The 27,442-nt window shown below is 37.0% G+C and overlaps 1 protein-coding gene across 4 annotated transcripts in view; it reads left to right on the forward strand.

Annotated features, from left to right (window-relative positions):
- Positions 1 to 2,364: 2,364 nt before the first annotated feature.
- LOC121388545 (FH1/FH2 domain-containing protein 3-like) overlaps positions 2,365 to 27,442 on the forward strand; it is a 140,643-nt gene continuing 115,565 nt past the window's right edge. For all 4 annotated transcript variants that reach the window (XM_041519924.1, XM_041519922.1, XM_041519923.1 and 1 more), the window contains exons 1-3: positions 2,365 to 2,778; positions 15,356 to 15,409; positions 19,431 to 19,484. In XM_041519924.1, the coding sequence (XP_041375858.1) occupies positions 15,407 to 15,409; positions 19,431 to 19,484 (57 nt within the window). In that variant the 5' untranslated portion in view covers positions 2,365 to 2,778; positions 15,356 to 15,406. The remainder of the gene's footprint in view (positions 2,779 to 15,355; positions 15,410 to 19,430; positions 19,485 to 27,442) is intronic.

Here is a 27,442-nt window from a genome sequence, read left to right on the forward strand (position 1 = left end):
TTGAAAAAACATTTGGGTTGGTTTGGTTACCTGAAACATAACATATTAAATAATACAAAAAATGGAATATATAGAGGCTATTTCATGCACAGGTACCCCCAAACAGAAACCCCAAATACAATATATAGTACACACACACACACACACACACACACACACACACACACACACACACACACAGAGAGATGGAGAGAGAGAGACATATATATATATATATATGCGGCAAACTGCGTGGTTTTTGCGTTTCTTCTTTTAGTATATATATATATATATATATATATATATGTATGTATGTATGTATGTATGTATGTATGTATTTTTATACTCTTTATTATATAACGTAAGTATAAGATATCCAATGTCATTGTTTAAAGATACCTGTGATTTCATGGGTGTTTTCCAATACGATGTTTATGTCAACTCGTGATGTGTGAAAACCATATTTTCACGAATATAGTTTTCACACATCACTATTTGACATACAAATCGTATTCGGAAAAAACACCATGAAATGGTCTATTTATTATATACATCTTTCCTAATTTTGGACATTATCTTTCGCATTTTGTTAATATCTTTCGCTTATCCTATCGAAAACACGTAACGCCATGATATATTTCTTACGATGGAACTTTTCCAGAACATTTACTTGACCATAGACTTTTTAACAGAAATTTGAATAAAAATTATCTTTATTTAATTATTAAAGTAACATTTATTTAATAATACGGCTGTACAAACATACCTGACAAAGTGATCCTCCAACCCCCCCCCCCCCCCCCCCCTCAAAAAAAAAATAAAACAACCCAAAAAACCCCACACAAAGCAACAAGAACACCAACAAACCCACAAAACGAATTAAACGCCATTGAATTCTTACTTTCCACTCATTGACAGTACATTGTGTCATCATTATTTTGCTTCGTATTCAATTCGTGTTAGATATTTTATCATAAATGCACTTTATTATCCCTTTCTATAGGTAGTTGTTTAAATTACGGGGTTTTTTCAAATACCTTCAGATGCATTAGGTCAGGTCAGGTCAGTGTTTAACGTGCGCATTCATAACAAGCTGTTGTAGCGCACGCCCGTCCAGGGCACAGGTGCCGGCCTCGGCCGATTCCTCCGTCCAGGACAGGAAAGGGGTGGGTGGGTTGGAGGGGTCGCCCGTGAAAGGGAACACCAGCGGTCCGACAATAGCCGATAACAGGCGGAGGGTGGTATGGTGTTATGGAATTTAGAATGTCCTGTAGGATTAAGCCAGATAATGGGCGCACACTTTTGATGAAGGAATTTAGGCGCAATTTTGAACGGTCAGCCAAATGATAAAGATAGGGAGCTACGTATAGTTTTAGACATTAGTAAGCCGAGAGTAGCTCGTTACAGATGCATTGGCAATCATCAAACTTAAATACGAAGAAACGAAACAAAGGGAGATAATTTAATCATGAACTTTTACAAAAAGGTAAATACGATTTCTGTATTTTCACTGTAGCTAAAATACAGTGAAAATATGACTTTTCACTGGATATCACTTTTATGGTTTCTGTAGATCTATATATTTCATGGCCATGTATATAATAAACTTTGATAAAGATCTGTATTATCAACCAAAAAAAAAAAAAGGTATAAAATAGAAATGATGCTTGTTTAAAAGTATCCCGCTTTTGAAACTAACCTCGTTACAATGTTGATACAGCTTTAATCATACCAGACTGGTTTACTAGTTCATTAAGCGTACAATAACCATCATAAATAAATGGAAGAGAGGCTAATTCATTTACGTTGATGTACCTTTAACGATTTCCTGCCAGCACTTTATTTAACATGGCTGTGTTTACTGCATACCCGTGTTCTATCGGCGTTATTACATATAACAATGTAGATCAAATGTAATTCAACTTTCTTGTTAAAAAGATATACCTGCCACATGTAATTCGTAGATACAAGACATTATGTCTGGCATATACGACTGCTGTGGAATTTTGAATGCCAGGATTGGTGAATCGTCTGCTGGAGTCTGCCAGCTGTTTCGGTGCACGCGATGGGCGCGCGCGCCAGAATGATATAACCCTGCACGCGGGAAACGCAAAGCCGCCTGCATTATCTGTTCAAGTTTATGGTTACCTCTCGCTCATCCTCAGACAGCGAGATAGCCATGCTGTTACCATGGGGAGCAAAGTGCCCCAGTGAATGGAAATAACGGCAGGTAATCAAATCAAGCGCCAGTGGAACCAAGGAAACAGGCTGGCTCATGCCGATCAACACTCTTTCTTACCAACTATAAAACTTTGTGGATATATATTCCCTTTTTTATAATCTGATAAGATAAATGTTTTTCGACATATCCCAAAATTAAAAGAAATCTGCCGCTAAGACAAGAGCGGTAGTGAGTTATCACAGAAATATGATACTTTCTTGATCCATTTTGGGACCAAAGTGTTGTAGAGATAGGAGTTGCTATAGTGTCTTGAAGACTTCTGCTTCAGTGAAAGAAAGCGCGCGTGAGATCATCAAAAGCAGACGACATTTACAGGTGGAGGAAGGAGGATGTATTTCGAACGTGCTGCCGCTGCTGCTTCTACCACTGCTGCTGTTGCTGCTGCTGTTACTATGGCTATCACGAGAACGATGTAAAGAACCGTATTCTTTCTGAACAAAAGGTGGCTGTCAATATAAATGACAATTATTTCTGAACCAGTGGACCATTTGTGAGGGGAAAGAAAAATGTACCAGTACAGGCGGTCTCACTCCAGAGATCTGGGTTCTTTATTATCCGTAAGTTGTTCTCCGTCTTGCTTGAGTGTAAATACTGTGTTTGTAGGCATGTGTAGCTGACGACAGGATAACAGGTAATTTCGATGTTTTCTTGTATGGTTCTCCTCCAGAAGATAAATAGCTACAAATAGGTCAAGCTTGTGGCAGTGTTCCCAGTACACCAATACATCATGTCACTTGTGTAGCTATTGTAGGAAGATAGAGAGGCCCATGGCACGCCTTTTAGTGTTCTCTCAACCATAATACTTCATCATTAAAATGTTTCCCATATCCTGCTTGATACTGATCGAATCCTTGGTACCCAAACCTTGCTGCTGTTTACCTTTCCACCCTAAAAGATGACTAATAACAACAGCCCTGTTTTTCATGGTGTTCACGTCTGCTTTTTTCTTATCTCTATCTAAAAGATCTGAGGGCAATCTTCAGCTTGTATTTCTAATTCCGTGGCAGCGATTTGTGAAGGTATTATGTCACGACCTTCTTAAAACGTCATTTAGACTCTGTATTGCGCAGAGATATGACTGGATGTGTTGATGGTTTTCATATTATGAAACGTCATTTAGACTGTATTGCGCAGAGATATGACTGAATGTGTTAATAGTTTTCATATTATGAAACGTCATTTAGACTGTATTGCGCAGAGATATGACTGAATGTGTTAATAGTTTTCATATTATGAAACGTCATTTAGACTGTATTGCGCAGAGATATGACTGAATGTGTTAATAGTTTTCATATTATAAAACGTCATTTAGACTCTTTATTGCGCAAAGATATGACTGAATGTGTTAATGGTTTTCATATTATAAAACGAACCGAGTCTTGAATATATTTTGAGTCGAGACTCAAACTGCGTGTAATATGAGCGCAGACTTTGTAAATTGTTTAATGTTTTAACCATATTATCCAGCTATCTGAATTGTTTAACAAACTCCACTATTTTGTATAAAAATTGTGTACTTCTTGTTAAAAATATTTGCTTCTTCTGTTGTGTTAAACGCACCAACATCGCATCCACTAAAAGTAAAAGTCCGGATTTCTCTGTTTGGCACTCTTGGATTTATAGGTATGCCGCTAGTATTAAAAATTAACTTCATTATTATCCAAGACATGTATCTCAATGTTGGATCACTCCATCCTTGGATATGACGGGGAGAATAATTGATCACCATCAGCATACACACTTGCCTTTTATTAGTTTATTTTTCTCACCCCAAGCAGTGCCCCGATACTGATTTATTAAAGACTGTGGAATGTGTTCTCTTATCCGTGGGAAATATTTGGTAGAAGTAACCAATGTGGCGAACTTTCTTGTCTTGTCTTGTCTTGCATATACCATAGTGCCCGGAGATTAAAAAATAAGTTGAGATATTGTTAAGCAAACATAATTTTCCTTTAAAATGTTGGCACCCTGTGTCATCACCTAATTTACCTAAAGCTGGTCTCCTAGCAAGTTACAGTTTACTAAAATTATTTAGCTATTATGTATTAAAGTCGCGAAAATTTGTATTTTAAAAAATAAGCTAAACCCTAGTCATCACCATCTGATTTTTATAAGCATATTTATAAACGAAACGCACAGACAGACAGAGAGACAGAAGGACAAAGATAATAACCAACAGACAGGCTGGCGAACAGACAGACAAACGATTAACATGGTAATTTTACCTGATTTTGTTTCTCATAAAAATCGTATTTAGGACAAGAATAAGTTACAAGAGTAATGAATCGAGGTGTTTATTATTGTTGTTGTTTGGGGGGGGGGGGGGGGGGGGGGGTAATGACATAAGGAGGATATTGATACGGTGGTTTCAATTCCACCATCTTTTATCTCGAATAGCTTTCTGTGTTACAGAAAGCATGTACTTGCGGCTTCTTGTGGACACAAATAACTATATAAATCGTAACAATCTATTTTTTCATGTTTTTCACTGATAGGCTGTACTTTATTACATATGGATACAGAAAGATGAACAATAAAAACAGAAAGCAGGTCGTTGAAAAGTTGTTTTGCGTTCGTAAAATATACAAGGTATTTCTCTTCCGTGCCAAACGCATAATGTTGAAAGTTTTGGCACACGCAAGTGTTTGGGCAGCGACTGTAGTTTGCATTAGTCTGTTATATATTTCATAGTGACGTCAACACCGTTGTTCCATTAACATTTAGTCGGGTTATGGTTCTTTCGGAAATTATTATGTGTGTGTGTGGTGGTGGTGGGTGGGGGGTGGGGGGGGTGTATGTGTGTGTGGGCAATATTTTTCATTACCTACAGATAAAAGTAAATAATTTAGCGTATTTGTATGAAAACAAAAGTATATTAATTAAACAACAGCAACACATATATTAACTTTTTTATTATTATATATTTAGATTGGAATACTGTTTTGAAATTAATTTTACTGTAAGAATTAAAATGAAATGACTACGGTAACATCTGGTGATATTAATAACAAATACATTAATAATAAATAAATAGACAGACAGACAGACAGGTATGTAGGCAGCCCGGCCGGCAGGCAGACATACAGACATATAAATAGGAAGGTATATATATATATATATATAGGTAGACGGGGAGAGGGTTGTAGATAGGGAGGCAGGGAGGCAGGCAGGCAGGCAGGCAGGCAGGCAGGCAGGCAGGCAGGCAGACATACATACATACATATAGATAGAAAGACAGACAGACAGACAGACAGACCGAAAGACAGAGCCAGACACGCACAGACAGACAGACAGGCATACAAGGAAGAAGGAAGGAACTGTTTTATATAACGACGCACTCAACACATGTTATTTACGGTTATATAGACATATGTTTAATAAGCACCACACTGATGTTGAGAGAGGAAACCCGCTGTCGCCACCTCATCGGCTACACTTTTTGATTAGCAGCAAGAGATGTGTTATATATACCATCCACAGACAGGATAGTACATACCACGGCCTTTGTTACACCAGTTGTGGAGCACTGGCTGGAACGAAAAATAGCCAAATGGGCCCAATGACGGGAACCGATACTAGATCGATCGCGCATCAGGCGAGCGTTGTACCACTGAGCTATGTTCCGCCCGGCAGGCATACAAATAACCTTTAATTATTATTGGTTGATGGATGCTATATTTCAATGTATAATAACTTTAACATTTGTTTCTTAAATATCTTTACCTTTTTATTTTTTGAATTAAACATTTATTTTTGACACAATTTGATTGATTTTGCTTTCCCTGTCTATTTACAATGTGGTTCGAAAGCGTACATCTAGGAATTGGTTTATGTAACCGATCCTGTCTGTTCTTTGTCTGATGCGCTCTAACCTGCTGACATTTCCAAATGGAATGTCGATGGCTTGATTAACAGGCCATGATGTCCTGGATCAGAACGTATCTTTAGACACCCGCGAAAGCCAAAATGTTATGTATACACACAAAACTTTCTAATACCGGCAAAAACGAACAATGAAAAGAAAGACCCCCCCCCCCCCCAAAAAAAAAAAAAACAACAAAAAAAACAAAAAAAAACAAACAAAAGTAGGATTAAAAAACCCCAATAAACATCTATGGTAGGTTTATTGTAAATCCATAACCAAAAAGAATGACAAAAACCATTAATAAGATGAATCAGCTGGAGTCCAATAAAACTGTGTTATAGGAACCGAGACAGATGGGATGTACTCTTCCCCACCTCTCGAGGACCATAAAATATTCTTATTATATATATATATATATACCAGTTGTTTGTTCTTTTTCTTTATTCATGTATTTTTATTATTAAAATATATATATTTCGTAGGTTTTGCAAAACGTGATAATCTGAATTTCTTTCTTCATATTCTTCTTTTTTATTTTTAGATTTTTTTTTTACTCACATCCTATAAAAAAAACCCTGCTATCTGCACTATCAATATTTCTTTTTTTATACTCACATCCTGTAGAAAACATCTACCTGCTCTGTTTCGTAAAAAAGTATTAAAAACAACCACCTGCTTTTAAAGGCCAGTTTTATAAACATGAGCTAATATATTGTAGCAGACAAGACCACGGTTTCCGGATTAATAGTTTATTATTAGATAGAAATTGCATATTGGTGTCGCTATGACGTCTGTTTGTAAACGATATTGGGTCTGTTAGAAAATATTATCAGTGAAGAGGCATTTCCGGTCTTTGAACGTCGGTGTACTTATCTAAATTAACATTGTCAGTCGTCAAAGAGCACACTCGAGCGGTGTGTTTGGGGAATCAGTGGAATAACTGTCGATGATGGATCTGTTTACTGTGTAATGCCGTTATCAGTGTTACACTTGTGCTGTTCGAAACCAATTCTGAAACCAATTACACTGAGAGATGCACACACATACCAACGCAACTACGCATATATACCATATATATTTTATCTCCTCTCCTCTCCTGTCAATGTAATTTTTGTTTTGTTTTTTGTTTTATTTTGTTTATTTTCTTGTTTCTTCTTTTTGTTTTAAAAAATAAAAATAATAGGCGTGATCACTGTTTACTACCAGCAGGAAAAAAGCAATAACGCTATATCGAATCCCGTCTCCATGGTAGTTAATCAAAGTGAAGTTTGATTGGTCAGTTCGCATGCACAGACAAAATGTCATCAGGAGATATATACGTCGTTGGCTTTTGTCAGATCCAAACAGACGTGATACATTTCAGATCCACTTTCTGTCTAATCAGTGTTTTATATTTTAATTTGACTTTGAAATAATTGTTTATGTACTTTCCCACGGCATTTGATATTACAGTCACAAGGAACTTGTTAGGGTGGGTCAAAAATAAGCAAAGAGTGGGTTCATTGATTGTTTTCGAAATAAAGAAAGGGGAAAGAAAGAAAGAAAGAAAGAAAGAAAGAAAAGCCGCAAACAAACAAAACCGAACATTTTCTTTGTGTTCGGTATTTTGACAGCAAGTTGTTAAAAATAAAAGTTAATAAATGAAACTAGCCAACTGCAAACAAATGAAAATAAATAAATAAATAAATAAATAAATAATAATAATAATAATGTAATAATAATAATAATAATAATAATAATAATAATAATAATAATAATAATAATAATAATAATAATAATAATAATAATAATAAATAAATAAATGAATAAATAAAAGAAGTAACATATCTGTGTTTCACATTGGCGGATCCAGAAAAGGGTCACAAGTGTCTCGTGACCCCTCCTCCGCTCGTTTGAAATGCCCTTTTAAATGATTTTTTTTCTTCAAAATTCATCATTCAGAATATGCGACACTAAAACGGGTCTCCGAACATTTCTAGGGGCAGGACGTAGTCCAGTGGAAAGGCGTTCGCTCGCTCGCATTGTGCTATTTCTCGTTCCAGCCAGTGCACCACGACTGGTATATCAAAGGTCGTGGTATGTACTATCCTGTCTGTGGGCCGGTGCATATAAAAGATCCCTTGCTGCTAATCGAAAAAGAGTAGCCCATGAAGATGGCGACAGCGGGTTTCCTCTCTCAATATCTGTGTGGTCCTTAACCATATGTCCGACTCCATATAACCGTAAATAAAATGTGTTGAGTGCGTTGTTAAATAAAACATATATATTTCTGAGCATCTTTATTTCAAAAATTTACATGGAGCATTTCAATTCACTAAACCCCTACTGATCTTGCTTTCCTTGAAAACTCGGCTTCAACAGACACAAATTGCCCTTTTTAGAAGTTTCTACCCCCCCCCCACCCTTAGAAAGTTTATGATCCGCCCCTGTTTCATAAAAACTGCGATATATCTTATATTGCCACTAATTTTCTCCTACCAGGTCATACAGAACACACGCCCTGCACCCGCTGGCCCGAGATGACCAGTATTAACCAGCCCCCAGCTGCTTAACTGCCAATTTACACATGCAAACGGTAATTTGATACTCGACCAATCAAAAGAGATACTTCAAGAATCTCAGCCTGCAAGTCTGTTGGTACCATGCCACTCACCGAGAAATGACCCGTGTTAACATCATATATTTTGACCTACATCGGGAGTTAATAAACAGAGTTGTTTCCCTTACGCCGTTGAACAAACTGCACGTTTTTTTTTTTTTTATCATGAATAGATTTGTAGGTTGATCTGGCCGCAGTCCACAATTATTTACACTATATATTTTTATATAGCGTAAGTGGTTTTTATTAATATCAGTAGGCCCATGGATTTATGCACATTTGCCTGTCTAGGGCCAACATACTCTGAAAAAGGATAACCGTCTGTTGTCCAGCTCTTTCTCCCAGGATATTGGTTTAAACAAACACACCCACTAAACCTGTCCGGAGTACACCTATTGTACACAAAAAAGCACTACATTTGCATGAGCCGGAAGTACCACAGAAACGTCTTCGATGTCAACAAGATACACATGCTTGAAAACTACATGCTCTCCCCTATCAATTTCAGTCCAACAATTGTCATTTTAAAGCTGTCTGCCATGAAATAATCACAGTCAAAGAGCGCGGATATATTTCCGGTTTATGATCTGTGGCCATCTCGAAGTTGTGTTAGAAACATAGTCCTATTAGATTTCTTTAGCTTTTTCTAATTATACCCTACAACTATTTTGGCAATATAACTTGGAAACTTTTCGCGCAAAAAAACCCTGATAAAATATTTATGGTATACAAGACTATGCTTTACCAAAACTGGCATACAGAGAGACCCCCTTAAATTACAATCATTGGTTCATTATTGTTAACAATTTGATTTTAGAGTGGTTATTTTTTTGTTTGTTGTTTGTTGTTTTTGTTGTTGTTGTTGTTTTTTTGTTTTTTTTGTGGGGTTTTTTTTTTGGGGGGGGGGGGGGGGGGTATTTTTATGTGTGGCTTTTTTGGTCAGTGATATAAATCTTCCTTTTGGAATTAAATTATTCTCTTCTCAGTAACTAAAATGATGTTCAAAGCAACAATGAGAAATTTAATATTCAAATTGTTGTTAAGACTGCCGTCTCGAGGTATAACATTCTCGCGTTCTATAAACTCGTGCAAATAACGTGGCAGAACAACTGGTATGAGGTTATGTCTATGTATTGCTCACACAAAAAAAAACCCAACAAAAAACCTAACCAAAGTACGAATACTTGTCATTGCCTTGTTCTTCGCTTAGACTGATTATCCAGTTAAAGATTGGTTTTTTTTTAGCGTTGTGTTCTTCGACTTGAGGTCAAGGCTGTCGAAGCTGGAGAAGAGGAAATACGTAATCACATCGCAGTTTTAAAATCAGACAACAGCTGATTTAATATGTCACGGAATGCACCGAGAGAATTTATGATTAAAATTACATGGAATTATGCCCTGTGTAGTTTACGACTCACCGCTATCAATAATAATAATAATAATAATAACAACAACAGCTATAATAATAATAATAATAATAATAATAATAAAAAATAATAAAAGATCGGCATGATCTCACCTCCACCTACCCGTTACATTATGTCTAACACACCTGTAGTTTATTATATAGAGACAGGAAATTATCTTTTAAATGTAGATTGAATTGGTGAAGCAAAATAAATATGAACTGCTTCGTACTGAAATTCCTTTAATAACATAACTTGACCTAAAAATAGGGGTACTCTTTGAATTCATATTTCCTTTCATGCTGAAGAAAGTAGTAAGGGGTGGTGTGTGTGTGTGGGGGGGGGGGGGGGTAGACCCCGTTACCTCTGACGAACTATGAGCTTTGTTTATTATCGCCCTTTGTTTTTAACTGTTATTTTATTTTAACTGTATTTAGGTCTGTGTAATCCTTTTTTCAAGGGGTGGGATGTAGCCCAGCGGTAAAGAGTTCGCTTGATGCGAAATTGGTCTGGGATCGATCCCCGTCGGGGCTATTTCTTGTCCCAGCCAGTGCACCACGACTGGTATATCAAAGGCCGTGGTATGTGTTATCCTGTCTGTGAGATGGTGTATATAACATATTCCTTGCTGTCAATCGAAAAGAGTAGCCCATGAAGCGGGTTTCCTCTTTCTGTGTGGTCCAACGCCATATAAACGTAAATAAAATGTGTTGAGTGCGTGGTTAAATAAAATATTTCCTTCCTTCCTTTTTTCAAAAGAACATGAAGAATGCAATCCTGATAGAACATCATTTATTTTCATATTTTTTTTACATATAAAACCCTCCCAGCAGTAACAAAAATAGTTGCTACTGCTATTTGTTAAATAGGGTCTATCAACAGGGACGTTTAGGCAGACATCTCTCTGCTCCCCACTCCGTTAAATGATTTACTTCTACGTCAGTGCATTACTATGTAATAATCACTCCACCCCCTGTACCCACACGAACAGACACACCACTCATATCTCACACTACTGCCAACAAACTCTTAAGACCAATTACGCTGTTATATGGTAGACACTAATAACTACAGATTCCAACACAGAATCATATGTTCGTGCAGAAGTAACTAACTGTGGTCTAAGACCCAATGGCGCCATCTGTCGGCCGTGTTACGAATCTGCTTGCTGGTTGGAGTGTACCGATGACCCTACTCTCTTCACGGCCCACATGTTCTTGTTGTACCTGGCGCGGAACCAAACTATGCGAGAAAGAGCGAGAGTGGGAGAGAGAGCGCTGCCAAACTCTGTAGGCCGTTCTGCTATACTGGGAACAGACTCACCGAGCCCCTTGCTTCCATCGTTTTTCTGTACATCAGCAATATTTCTCAATTAGTTCATCTTTCATATAACACGGGGCAGTGGGCGGGATTTAGCTCAGTTGGTTGAGTGCTCGCCTGAGGTGCCTACGTCGTAGCATCGAACCATCTAGCTGGATCCATTCAACTGATTTTTGTTTTCTCTCGTTACAACCAGTGCACCACAACTGGTCAAAGAAGAAATGTTTTATTTAACGACGCATTCAACACATTTTATTTACGGTTATATGGCGTCAGACATATGGTTAAGGACCACACAGATTTTGAGAGGAAACCCGCTGTCGCCACTACATTGGCTACTCTTCCGATTAGCAGCAAGGGATCTTTTATTTGCACTTCCCACAGGCAGGATAGCACAAACCATGGCCTTTGTTGAACCAGTTATGGATCACTGGTCGGTGCAAGTGGTTTACACCTACCCATTGAGCCTTGCGGAGCACTCACTCAGGGTTTGGAGTCGGTATCTGGATTAAAAATATCATGCCTCGACTGGGATCCGAACCCAGTACCTACCAGCATGTAGACCGATGGCCTGCCACGACGCCACCGAGGCTTTGAAACTCCGAAACTTTATTTCAGTACACTCAGGCCGTCAAACGACAGCATATGACGAATTATCGTACAGTGTGTATTTTACACAATCTGATTAAAATTAACTCTACTGGTCTACCAGTAGATCTAACAGCATTGCGTGGACTCCCATGTACAGGTGACATTTCATCTATAAATAACAATTTAAATATCGACCAATTAAACTTCGCCTTTTATAGCGTTATTCGGGAGCATACAAATTCTAAAGATATCGGGCGAGACTATTTATGCAATAGGCGAACTTGTTGGTCTATTTCAACATTAAAAAACGGGGAAAAGTGCAATAATAAACTCTGGATTGTATACTAGAGTATAAACAGATTTTATGGCTATACTATCACAGTTTTTTTCGTCTTGAAACGAATTTCTTATAAAATTATATTGAAATTAGTTTCCGGCATACTTAGTCATTCACCCGAATCATTTCGTATACCCTCGACATAATCCCGAATGTTTTCAAATTATTTTCTAATCATGAGATGATTTTGCAAGTAAGGTTTTGTTTGGTCGAATGAAAGGTCAACTGGACATGAGCTCCAACGGGCTGCTGTTAGATTCACATGTAATAGTGGAGCTAATTTTAATTATATTGGTATTTACATTGACAAGATAACAACAGGAGAAACATAATTCAAAATAGCTATATACACATTTTAAAAATGAAGACACATGGCCGTGGTATGTGCTTTCCTGTCTGTAGGAAAGTGCCTATAAAAGAAAAGATACCTTGCTGCCAATAGAAAAATGTAACAGGTTTCCTCTGATGACTAAGTGTCATAATTACCAAATGTTTGACATCAAATAGCCGATGATTAATTAATCAATGTGTTCCAGTGGTGTCGTTAAACAAAACAAACTTAATAACACGGGGCAGTGCCTAGGCTAAAACAACTATGAGTGTGACAGAGTGGGGGCATAATGATAAAACAAGAAAGAATCACAAGGTATTGGTTTATTAAACATTCGTTGGTGAGTACATCATATGTTATTTGTGATAGTACATGTCAATAACACATCTATATTATCGATTTAAAGACATACAATTGGCTGCTTCTAGGTAAAGACCAGGGCCACGTTCCACGAAGCGATCTTAGCTGCAAGATCACCTTAAATGCATAACTACCTAATGAATTTAAGATGATTTTACTGTTACGATCGCTTCGTGGAACGGGGCCCAGGTCTCCACAGCGTTAATAAGCACGATCGAAATTGATTGCTCTATGACGTAAAAGTTAACCTGAAACTGATGGTTCTGTGGCCCGTGTAACATGAATTTATTTTAAACTTAGTGACATCTACATACAGGTAGTGACATCTATCACACACTGACAATTGCTTCATTATATTACGGAAGATGCAACATTCTAAAAACGGAGAAAAAAAAAATATTTTAATATTTTTGATACACATTTTTGTTTACAATGCATTTTTTTTTTTCTAATTAAAAAGTCCCAGTGTACAATAAAGCAAATTATCGGGGAGGGATGTAGCCCAGCGGTAAAGCGCTCGCGTGATGCGTGATTGGTCTGGGATCGATCCCGTCCCGTCGGCGGGACCATTGTGTTATTTGTCAATCCAGCAAGTGTACCACGACTGGTATATTAAAGGCCGTGGTATGTGCTATCCTGTCTGTGGGATGATGTATATAAAATATTCCTTGCTACTAATGGAAAAATGTAACGGGTTTCCTCTCTAAGACTATGTCCAAATTACAAATGTTTGACATTCAATAGTCGATGATTAATAAATCAATGTGCTCTAGTGGTGTCGTTAAACAAAACACACTCTTCTGCCCGAAAACCTTGTATAATTTCTGACAGTTGACTTGCCAGGTTTTGTATATTTGCCAATTTGCTAAGGTTTGTTAATTACGACGTGACATGAATTTAGTTACACTGAACGCGACTATGTTTGCGCGGTATGTGTGCACATTATGTTGTAGAAGTATCACGAGGGGTACATAAAAAGCCATATACCCCGAGAGATGCTTCTACAACGAATTTATCTTGCCGACATGTTAAACCATATAGCCAAATAATCAAAATAACGCCAAACAATAATTGTTAACAATTTATTAACGGAGCCGTACCACGCGGACGCGAACGAAACCACTTGCCAGTGACGAAAAATAGTTCCATCGATAAACGAGTTTTTAACTTCAAATGTTTGTAATACGAAATTGTCTGAAACAGATATTAATAAAAAAACCCCACCCAAAAAACACTTTTTTTTATCAGAAATGTATGTAGTAAAAAAATAAAAATACTAAAAAAAACCCCCAAAACCCCCCAACTGTTGCTAATCGCGCATTAATACAATAACACCACGACCGTAATTAGGTAGCCGAGTTCAACATTGCAGCTTTTAAAAGTATTGAAATAGTGTATTTTATAGTAAAAATAAAACTAATTATGTATACTTGTTTGATTATCAATGTTATTTATAATCTAATTATTGCTTTAGCATTAACTGGGGTGGCTGGAAACTGTTGGAAATTACAGACGGGGTATAAGAGAATTTGGCTCCGCCCACAGGGGTATAAGGGATTTGTCCAACGGCAAACAACCAATGGGATTAAAGAATTTTACATGAAGGCGAGATAATACATATTATATACTTCCGATTTATTTGTTATTTGTTATTATGCGTGTGATCGATTAGTGTGTAGCTATTTATCACAAATAAATGCAAAAATAGCGAATACAAGACTTGCAACCTCTTAAATATTTTCGGTTGACAACTTGACATGTTGGTTAATAAGGAAGGAAGGAAGAAAATGTTTTATTTAACGACGCACTCAATACATTTTATTTACGGTTATATGGCGTCAGACATATGGTTAAGGACCACACATATATTGACAGAGGAAACCCGCTGTCGCCAATTTATGGGTTACTCTTTTAGCAGCAAGGGATCTTTTGTATGCACCATCCCACAGACAGAATAGTACATACCACGGCCTTTGTTATACCAGTTGTGGAACACTCTCTGGAACGAGAAATAGCCCAATGGGTCCACCGATGGGGATCGATCCTAGACCGACCGCGCATCAGTGTTGGTTAAAAAACCCAAACACCTGAAGTTAATAGTGTTTGTATTACATTTCATTCCCGCGACAAATAACTCCTTTGTTATTTTAACATGAAATGCACGATTGTAATACAAACGCACAGACATTATATATATACTAGCATTCTGTGGCGTAATTTCAATTAGTTTCTTTTTACAACATTATTGTATTTTGTACTTAAGATTTAATATTAATATTATAATCTATTTCTCTTCGTTTTCTACAAATGTACTCACGTTTTCAGGTGAATTGAGAAACAACACTCTAGTTGGACGCGTCCAGTATTTACAACAAAATGGTAATTTATCTGACTCGAACAATTAACTGCATCTTTCGAAGGATAACATTTAACACTTTATGGTTCAAACTAGTATAGTGCTTAATGTGCATTTAAATACGGCTTTTTACGGAACGTATTAAAGAGAAGAAAAAAAAGAAGGAGAAACGTATTTTACAGAGGTTGATTGTAAAATAATCTAATAATTATTTATGATTAGCGTTCTAGAGATGAAACATAAAAAACAACAAATAAAGAAAAAGAACCAACAAACCCCCACCCCCAAGCAAAACAAAACAACAACACACAAAAAACAACGATCCTCCCCCCCCCCACACACACACACAAACGCCACTACCACCAGCACAAAAAAAAAAAAAAATTACAACAACAACAAACAACACACACATACTCACATATACAGGTCAGATATACACATTAAAACTTACTATTTTCTTACTATCTTTCTCTCTCTCGCTCTCTCTCTCTCTCTCTCTCTCTCTCTCTCTCTCTCTCTCACACACACACACACACACACACACACACACACACACAGACACACACACACATCGATATACCATCAATATACAATGTACAGTCGTGCGCGCACACAAATACATGAGTACATAATCATTTTCTGTTAGTTCCTGTACAAATTACGGCTTCTCAACAAGCTCTATTCACAATAATCATTTCCTAAGTGAGATTTTATCGCAATTTTCTTCAAACGTCTCGCTCGTTACAAATATGCATGGAAGCAGGGTGCATTAGCAGTGAAATATTCTTGTCATTACTATTCGGTTAACTGTTTTGCTTATTCAGAAATTTGCAACTATGTTCAAAAACTAGTATTTGCTATGCCATTTATATTATTACCAACATGTTCTCCAGGTGGTGACTGTAACATGTTCCTTAATTAATAACTAACATTGTCTGCTACTAATAACTACACTATGCACTAACATGTTCTCCAGGTGGTGACTGTAACATGTTCCTTAATTAATAACTAACATCGTCTGCTACTAATAACTACACTATGCACTAACATGTTCTTCAAGTTTGAACTGTAATGGTATGTTCCTCAAATGACCATTACGGTATTTATTGTCTTCAGTTGACAAGCGTGAAATGTTTTTCAAGTGGTAACTGTAGCATGTACGTTTGGTGCTAATTGTAATGAATGTAACTTGTTCTTTGAGTATATGTAATATAACATGTTATTCAAGTGGCAACTATAAAATGTTCAAATTATCACTAACATGTTGTACAACTGATAACTCTGACATGTTTTCAATGGCAATTGTAACATGTTTGAATAACCACTAACATGTTGTGCAACTGGTAACTCTGACATGTTTTCAATGACAATTGTAACATGTTCAAATGGCCACTAACGTATTGTACAACTGATAACTCTAACATGTTTTCAATGGCCATTCTAAGATGTTCGAATTATCACTAACGTATTGTACAACTGATAATTCTGTCATGTTTTCAATGAAAATTGTAACATGTTTGAATTACCACTAACATGTTGTACAACTGATAACTCTGACATGTTTTCAAAGATCATTGTAACATGTTAGAATTACCACTAACTATAACATGTTCTTCAGGTTACAACTGTAAAATGTTCTTCAAATGACAAGTGCAACATGTTTTCAAACGACAGTTGAAGTGACCACCTTCATGTTATACAACTGTTAGCTGTAACATGTTCAAATGACAAGCTACATGTTTTCAAGTGGCATCGGTAACATGTTGTACTGACTATTATACAACTGATAACTCTAATCTGTGACACATTTAACATGTTCTTTAAGTAATAACTGTAACATGTTTCAAGTGATAATTGAAATACGTTCTAACATAAATGAAACAAGCCCAGGTAAAAAGTATAATTTCTTGAATAATACCTGTAACACTTTCTTTATGAGATAACTAATATTCTTGAAGTGAAAATTGTCACATTTCAAGTGTTAACTGTAATATCTTCTAGTATAACTGTAATAATTAAAACACATTCTTCATATAACAACTGTAGCATGTACTTTAAGTACTGTCTAGTATATACTAGTATAACTATAAGATGTTGATAAAATATTCTTCAAATGATAATTTTAAAATGTTATTCAAGTGACAATGGCAATTTAGTTTAGTGTTTTTTTCCATATAAAGTTTGTTTTTATTTGTTTTGTTTTTTGTTTTGTTTAACGACACCACTAGAACACATTGATTTTTGTTTTCAAATAAGAACCTCAACATGTTCTTCGAGTAATAATTGTAATACATGTAACATGTTGTTTTCGGGTGCATGTAACATAACATGTTTTTTAAGTGACAACTGTAACATGTTCGTCAGGTGATATCGGTAACGTTATTAAAGTGACAACTGTAGCATGCAATAAGTGACATTATCTTTGGTGAACACTGTATCTGTGAGTAATCACACTTCAACTAGCTGGTGTGATGTACACGAGTTATCTGATATTCTGCACAAACAGACAGAACGTCTTTCACTTACTAGTAGATAGTGGGTTTACTTGCATGGATCAGCTGTCGAGTGTTTATCATTTATGGCATGACATTGACACCAACATAATATTTTCACATGTTCATGAATGTACTGTTTACATATTGCTTACTTCGTGTCTAGTCTATGTGTCTCGGACTCTCCCTTCTATATCTCCCTGTCTGTCTGTCTGTCTGTCTCTGTCTGTCTCTCTCTCTCTCTCTCTCTCTCTCTCTCTCTCTCTCTCTCTCTCTCTCTCTATATATATATATATATATTTCTATATATGTCTCACCATTCCATAATAGCTGTTATCTTTCTCTTAGTATCTCTCTGTTTGCCTTCCTGTCTGTCTGACTGTTATCTATCTATCTATCCGTCTCTCTCTCTCTTTGTCGCTCTTTCTTCCTCTGTATCTTCCTCTCTCTCTCTCTCTCTCTCTCTCTCTCTCTCTCTCTCTCTCTCTCTCTCTCTCTCTCTCTCTCTCTCTCTCTCTCTCTCTCTCTCTCTCTCTCTCTCTCTCGCACTGGTTTATATTTTAGTTTGGCAGTGATTAAATTTAACTAATTCAAGATTGTGAATCTGATTCGATTATCGTTGCGTTTTCTACATGCTGGTGTTTTAAAAAGTGGGTATGCCCCTTGTTACTTAACTTCTGAGAGGGCTTGCCGACATCTGTCCTGAACAGTTATATTTTACGTTCAGTAGCCAAATAATTAATTGAACGAATCTCCACCTACCAGAAAAACCCATTACAGCAAAAAGTATTATTAAAGGTACCCATTCCTCTTATAACAGTGTGTGTTATTTCCGTCTGAAACTTATGACTTTTGCTTCAGATATACAGAACAACAAAAGAAACGCCTAAATCTTCACAAGATAATTTTAGTAGACACAAAAACTAATGAAAAATTTAAATAAATTTAAGGAAAACTAATATTAATATTCGCCTTTCTTTATTTATTCAGTGTAGTAATTTTTCCCCCACCTGGGCCCGTGCTTATAAAACTTTTAGAGTCCAGACGTCTACAATTTGTATGGCGTTGTCATGACATTAGTGTCACAGACTCTATTAGAGTCTCGAGTCTAGACTGTAATAGTTTTATAAGCACCAGACCTGGTCATCTATAATTTAGTACTTTGTAAATAAACACATACAAATTCGTCTGGTAGTAAATATATTTTCTATTTTTATCTAAAAACGAGCAAATGCTTAATGTTCGCAATGATAATAAGTCTTCGATATTGACACACATCCGTCTGATTTGACATGTTACATAGTTTATCGAAACCAGTCTTAAGTTAAGAAACTGTAAATTTCATCGAGATGACTGTCTACCTTTAAAATACTTCTACTTCTTATCTTCTTCTTTTTCTATTCTTCATCCTCATTGTCCTTTCTTCTTCTTCTTCATTTTCATCATCATCATCATCATCATCATCATCATCATAACCATGGCTATGGCCATGACATCACCATTATTATTATTATTATTATTATTATTATTATTATTTCTGTTTGTCTTCCAGCCTTCGTACGACCGGGGTTACGGAAGTATGAGCAGCGGTAAAACCTATGGCACGGTATGTATACACACTTCCGTTTCCGGTTATCTATCTCTAGCCTTGCTGATTTTAATTACATTTTATAAAATGAAGTACACGAAAGGTTAATGTTTACTTTCACCAAAAAGACATTGTAAATGTGTATTTGCTGTAATATTTACTTTTTCAAACATAGTGTTATTTCGCTTGATACATATTTATTTCATATGGACACTAAAGCCGACTATCCCTGGTGGCAACAAAGAGTAGTAATATTGTGGTCTCACTAAACAGTTCACTTCCGGGTGAGACTTCATTGAAATTATCACGGTCCACTATAGTTCCTATGTGTGACACGTTATGGTTCACATATTCACTTCTAGGAATTGGGAAAGAATTAAAACAATAAGTATGTTTAAAGGTAAGCCTTCTGGTTGTGTTTTGCCCATGTTATTTTGTAATATTGTGCATTGACGTTTTGGGACATGGGTGTATAGTGCAAGAGACAGCCAGGGTGAATCGGTTAATGAACCACCTGTTCGGACCGGTACTACAGCCATATGCGGTTGTATAGCAAAACACTGAGACGGAAATGTTGTGAAAATAAATACTTATATAATGTATGTTTGCATTCGTGTATGTTGTTAGTGCCAACGAGAACCCGTTTCATTAGCAATCTTCATTTGAAGTTGGGCAATTTAACATGGGTTTCAATGTCAGATGACATCTGTGTAGTGAGACCTGTATAGTTCAGTCCTAGACCAAACAGTTTTGGTCAACGTGCATACCGATCAAGGTTCATGCACGCCTACCATGGGTTCAACTTCTTAACAAACATAGTTCTGTATGGATAGCGTCTGTCGTGTTGTTTGTCGGAAGGTTGCGTAACGCTAAGCGAATCATATTATGTGCAAAAGTAGTTCGGTAAATATGGGCCCCGATCCACGACACAGTCTTAACGCCAAGATCACCTTCAGGGCACAACTACCGTATGTACTTAAGGCGATCTTTGCGCTAAGATCGCTTTGTGGAACGGGGCCCCAATACAATAACACCATTAGCACCGTCACACTCGTCTCACAACAACACAAAGCCGAAAGGTAACAATTTCTCCCATGAATGTCTGTCAAGTGTTTCGTCTCTAGGAGGACTGCCACTCCGCAGGACGATATGTTCATCCTATTTAGGACTGCCACTCACCAGAACACTATTTCCATCCTATTTTCCTCACTAGAAGGACCGCCCTTCAACAGAACGATATTTTCATATTCTGTTCTAGGAGGACTGCCACCCCACAAGACGATATGTTCATCGTTTCGTCTTTACGAGGACTGCCACCCACCAGAACGATATTTCCATCCTATTTTCCTCACTAGTAGGATTGTCCTTCAACAGAACATTTTCATATTTTGTCTCTAGGATGACTGCCACTCCATAGGACGATATATTCATCAAATTTCGTCTCTAGGACTTTTTTTTATTTATCAGGACTGCTTTTAGAAGTCTCAAACTGCATAAGCCAAAGCTCAGCTCAGATCGTTAGATATACTTTATGTACATCGGCAACTTTGTATGATTTTAACATAGTTTTCTGAAGATAAAACCTATTGCTGTTAGTCTCTTTCAAAATAGATTAAAATTAGCTCTACTGATCTCACCAGTAGATCTAACAGCATTGCGTGGACTCCCATGTCCAGGTGACATTTCATCTATAAATAACAATTTAAATATCGACCAATTATACTTTGTCTTTTATAACGTTATTCGGGAGCATACGAATTCTAAAAATATAATTCGAGACTATTTATGCAATAGGCGAATTTGTTAGTCTATTTCAACATTGAACAAAGAGGGGGAAAAGTGCAGTAATAAACTCTGGATTGTATACTAGTATAAACAGATTTTATGGCTACACCATCACAGGTTTTTTTCCGTCTTGAAACGAATTTTATATAAAATGTTATATTGAAATTAGTTTCCGCAATACTTAGTAATTCACCCGAATCATTTCGTACACTCTCGGCATAATCCCGAATGTTTTTAAATTCTTTTCAAATCACTGGCATAATTTTGCAAGTAAGGTTTTGATTGGTCGAATGAAAGGTCAACTGGACATGAGCTCCAACGGGCTGCTGTTAGATCCACATGTAATAGTGGAGCTAATTTTAATTAGATTGACAATTGCTGTGGTTGGATGTTTTCGTTTTTTCTTTCGTTTTTTCTTTTTTCTTACAATCGTATAACAAATATATTAAGTTTATCTGTAATAATAATATTAATAATTCAGACTGATTCTTGGCTGTTTCGCATAAATAGCTATACAATGAATTAATAACTTGTGTGTAAGAACTAATCGAAATTGGAATTATTCGTTCAAGAGCAAAAGGTGGGGTTTTTGGGTTGTTGTTTTTAAAATCGTATTTTATTGGAGTCCATGAAACAACTCTTCCCTGTGCTAGTTTTGATTTAACAAACTAGTCTGAAATGGCAGTTCTCTTTGTGGCGGTGCAAGAGGAATGAAATCTCCAGTAAAAAATCTCCTCGGGAGTGACTGTCCCCCTATAGGAAAAACACCAGATATACATTCATGGACTCAACCACCATTTTACCAAATGCCCATTCTACTCTGTGTTGTGCAGATATACGGTCTTGATCACGTATTACGGTTTTGTCGTTCAGAAGCATTAAAGATAAAGACATTGAACAACAACAAAAACAACAACACATAATTTTGGAGTTAATCATTTAGCCTACATGTATAGTAGCCAATATAATTTCGTTTTGTTTCCCTCCCTGAAGTCTTGTCACTTTTGAAAAATAGAGAGTTCTGATTGGCAGATAACAGTGACGTTAGAACCCTTTAGTGAATGGAGTTTGGAGTTTTTAAGAAAGCAGCTGCCACGTCAGACGTAAAGTGGGCTGGGTCTTGAAGTTAATACCATAGGACACTTCGCGCCACAGCGGACCGAAATAAAGTTCTATTCGGATACACACGAGATACCGACAATCATTCTTATTGATACAGGTGAAGGTTACTGATTCCGCTGCCAAGTCGAAAATACAGTCAGTTTTTTTTAAAGAATGTGTGTGCGTAATACAGTAAAACCTACAAATACAGACCACCCTTACGAAATATGTCCTTTATAAACAGATGCTGTTTTAAGAAGGAAAAACATACACTCACACACAAAAAATTTGTGATTTAAGTGCCTGTTAGAAAAGGTGGTTGTTATACAAGGTGCTATTTATAGGAAGGCGGTTATTATAACAAGGTGTTTTATAGACAGGCGGTTTTTACACAAGGTGTACTTTTTAACAGGTGGTTGCTATCCAGTGTTATATACACAACCGATTGCTATTTATATGTGCAAGGTTTTCTTTATTAAAGGTGGTTATTATACAAGATGTTGTTTATACAAAGGTGGTTGTTATACAAGGTGTTCTTTGCTATATCTGACGTACTTTACAAACAGGTGATTGTTATATAATTGTTCCTTATAGACAGGTTGTTGTTATACAAGGTGTATTAAATGACTGGTGGTTGTTATATAAGGTGTTCTTTTTAGACAGGTGGTTGTTATAGTGTTTTATACACAGGTGATTATTATGCAAGGTGGTCTTTGTAGACAGGTGACTGTTACACAAGATATTCTTTATAGACAGATGGTTGTTATATAAGGGGTACTGTACAGACAGATAGAATGTAAGGTGTTTTTTATAGACAGGTGGTTGTTAAACAAGGTGTTCAGGGCTATATATGGCATACTTTACTGACAGCAGACGACAGTTGATTATTATATAAGGTGTACGTTTTAGAGGGGTGGTTAATCTACAATCGAGTATAAGCAAGTCGTATCTTTGTATCAAGTAGAATCAATCGGTGACGTTACTATGAAATCGGTCTATAAAAGCAATTGTTATGAACTTCATTTTCAAAACGAAATTTTAATCCTTATTTATTTAAATAATGTGAGTTGTCACAAAATGCTATGTGATGACATGTCTGAAACTGTCCAATTCTGACATCATCACAATAGTCCAAAGAAAGATACACAACAGATATAACGAACCATGTATATATCGAACATCTAAATCGGATATAACAAAAACGACTATACTTCTTGTTCTTCTGCGTTTCTAAATTCCTGTAAAGTGTTGTACAGAGAACCGTCTTTTATGCTTATGTGGTGATTCGTCTTCCTCGAACTTGCGTAGGAAGGAATTCATATGGTTTTCATACGTTAATAGTGGATGAGTCACGGGCGGCCATTTTGGGGAGGTTAGTCACAAAGGCGGATCCACTTGATCACCAAAAAGTGATTTGAAAAACGTTGATTTATTACTTAGGCGACTAAATGCGAAGGAAAGATGTTTAGCCCAAGACGCGCATCAAAATGTTAACACCATTTCTATCGTCTTATCTGAAGATGTGGCGATAATTTATTATTATTTTGTTTTATTTTTGGTTTTCACTAGCAACGAAAATGAACTAGTTTGTCTTCAGCATGATTTAATTGCTGAGTTATAAATGATAGATTTGAACTATATTTTTGCTGCGCAGTAGTCGTAAATAAATTTTGTTTTGTTTACTACAGCAGTAATTTTACGCTCGAAGAGAGAAATTGTTGTACCGGTTTATGCATTTTATCTAGACAGAAGAAATAATGTCCAGAGAAAAAGCAACAACAACACACACATTACCTGAACATTTCTGGCTCTGTAATCGCCAGGCCTTGGGTAAAATCGGTCATAAGTAATTGGAAAAGATAAGATAAAATCTGTGGAAGGAAAGGAGTGTTTGTTTAACGCAACCTCAGCACACTGTTTAAAGGTCCTATGTCAATGTTTAAACTACAGTATTTCGTATTTTCACATTTATTTGTAATAAATAACGACACGTTAATCGATATCAGACATAATCTTTCCATAATTAACTTTAGGATAATAATTTTAAAAAGTATTGCACTGGACGGCAAGAGGGGGTTTCCCCGAATAATTTGTGGCTAAATATAGCATTTCCCCCACTTTTTTTTATCAGTTGACCACAAATAATTCTGGGTAAACTTAGTGTGTTGAATGTGTACGCATAAAACAGTAACGTCACTGGTTAATGCATGTGACACATCCTCAAGATCCACACCAACCCCCCCCCCCCTCCCCCCCCCAAAAAAAAAAAAAAAAAATTCTACTAGTAAATGGAATAATTTAATTGTAATTTTTATAGGCATAAACTTTATATTTGAAAGCAAAAAAATAATAAATATATTTAGCGGGAACCGCCATTATTGCAACTTTGACATAGCACCTTTAATCAATGACCTAGTACCTATTAACATGTTGTAATTGTGATGTATTCTCCGCAGACAGGATGGCGCATGTACATACGACGGCTTTTGATAGAGCACTGGTTGAAAGTAAGATACCACCAAAGGGTATATCCATAAGGAAGATCGATCCTACAACCTATCATATCTGATGTGAACTCTCACAACAGGTATATCAAAGGCCGTGGTATGTGTTATCCTGTTTATGGGATGTTGCATATAAAAGATCCCTTGTTACTAATGGAAACACGTAGTTTTCTCTCTGACTATATGTCAAAATTACCAAATGTTTGACATCCAATTGCCGATGATTAATACATCAATGTGCTCTGGTGGTGTCGTTAAACAAAACAAACAAACTTTTTACTGATCTGAATTCTCTACCACTGAACTACTACTATTTGACGAAATGCCCTAAAAGTGTGTATTTTAGGGGGTAGGAATACAATGTGTCCCATGGGCATCATCCAGAAACCCGAGATATCAAAATGTAAACTGTATTGCTCTGAGCACTTAATGAAGAAACCATTGGCCAATTTGTGGAACTCTGCTTACAGTATTGGTCGACTGAGAAGCCATTAGACTTTGAGTTACTTTCAAATCGAAAATGATTTCCGAGGAAAATTATGTAAAATATGGTTATTTTGTATTTCCAATCCAGGTTTATGGCAATGAATAATACTAAAACATAGTAAGTAACATCCACACAATTGAAATAAATCAAAATAAATCATATATGGGTGTCAAATAATTATTTATTGCATAAAACTCCAGTATCGTCATTTTGGCCTTTTGGCGGCGAACCGAAAACCATAAATGGGCTCTCCTGAGAAAACGTACTTGACCTGGAAGTGTTACCCAATTTTTTTCTCAAGACTTGGCATATAGAACAATAAAATTTAAGTTAACTCTCTGAAAGAGTCATGCACCCAGAGCCAGAACTACGCACGGTTTAGCAATTTGGACAGAAAGGAAAGGAATGTTTGTTTAACGACACCTCAGTACATTATATACTCTCGCTCCAGCAAATTCTCTTCTCATTTTTTAATTATATTTTTTCGAGGGAACATGATTTGACTCCCCATAAACGTCGCTCGCCAGTCTAGACCCCCACCCCTGCTAAAATTTGTACACTCGCTCCTGTACATCAATCAATCAATCAATCAATCAATCAACTCGAGCTTACATCCACCGAAGGTTCACGCGCGACCTCCAGTACACATTGAAGTACATCAAAAATGGTATGTTGTGCATGTCAATGAGAACTGTGCGTGCGCACAATATGCACTCCCCCCCCCCACCCCCCACCCCCCACCCCACACACACCGTATCCGCATATTACCATGTACACATATAACCCAGCGAGTGGAATCTTGTAAATCCAACATTGTTTGAGGTGGTCTCATATACCAAAGAAAAGTTCACAAGCTGAATGGAATACACTTAACACACGAGTATTAACTTAACGGCTAAGTATTGGTGTTTACGTCTTGGTACGTGCTGAACATAAAAACAAACCACATTGTTTTGACATATTACTATAGATGTAATGGTGGACTTCTGATAGTTAATTTAAATTACTGCCACCTTCGGTATGCCACTTTGTCTGGTCCGAGTACAGCCAGACCGAGCTAGACAAAAACCAGAAAACATTTCGCTGACGTTCGCGAACTATTTGACTGGTTCCCGACATGGCTATTTGGTTCACCGTGAAGCGCATAAACCAGTTTAGCGTACGTTTTTCTGTTCGATCTGGCTGAACGTAGCTCACACGTCCGCCAGACTGGTTTATGCTCTTCAATTTAAACCTAACGACCACTTCGAGAACCAGTCGAAATAGTTCGCAAACGTTAGCGAAAACCGACTGGCTGAACTTAGAGCTTCCCCAAGTTCAGTCAAGAAACGTTTCGCTAATTTTCGCTAACTACTTGATTGGTTCACGATGTGCCCATTTAGTTTACAGTGAAGCGCACAAACCAGTCTAGCAGACTGTTTGGGTTTTTTCATCTCAGTGTGGCTAAAGCAGCTCAGTGCTGCGTTCAGTCAGACCGTGAAGAAAAAAACGTCCGCTAAACTAGTTTATGCGTTTCACTGTAAGCCAAATGGCGACGTCGGGCACCAATTAAATAGTTCGCGAACGTTTGCGAAACGTTCCCTCGCTGAACGTATGCCTGGTGAAACCGAACTAATAACAATTACTTTCACTGATTGAACGGAACTTAACGTCCATGAAAATAGCGGGATAACGTCGACCATTTCGGCTTGTCTTGTTTTACGGCGCACCTTTTTTGTTTCGCACCTGCCTTGTCAATATCAGACACAGTCCAGGTGGGCGTGCACCGCGACCAGTGCACGTGCCAGGCGGCGCTGCTAAGTTTATGTAAATCTATGAAGCAGGCTGGCTCAAGTTTCAAAACATAAAGCTTCAATGCCAAACCCACAGCTGTATAACCTGTCAGCGCGTTGGTACAATAATAAACATGTACACGAGAATAGTATTTCGGTCACCCCCCCCCTCCTCCTCCCCCGCCCTTTTGGTTTGACTGGGTGGATGGACAGAACGGAAAGGAATGTATTGTTAACGAGACATCAACATAGATGATGAACTAAAGACAAAGTTTGTTTTGTCTAACAACTCCACTAGAGCACATTGCTGTACTGATCATCGGCTAT

Source organism: Gigantopelta aegis, chromosome 14 (genome assembly GCF_016097555.1).
Source record: "Gigantopelta aegis isolate Gae_Host chromosome 14, Gae_host_genome, whole genome shotgun sequence".
Classification (NCBI taxonomy): domain Eukaryota; kingdom Metazoa; phylum Mollusca; class Gastropoda; order Neomphalida; family Peltospiridae; genus Gigantopelta; species Gigantopelta aegis.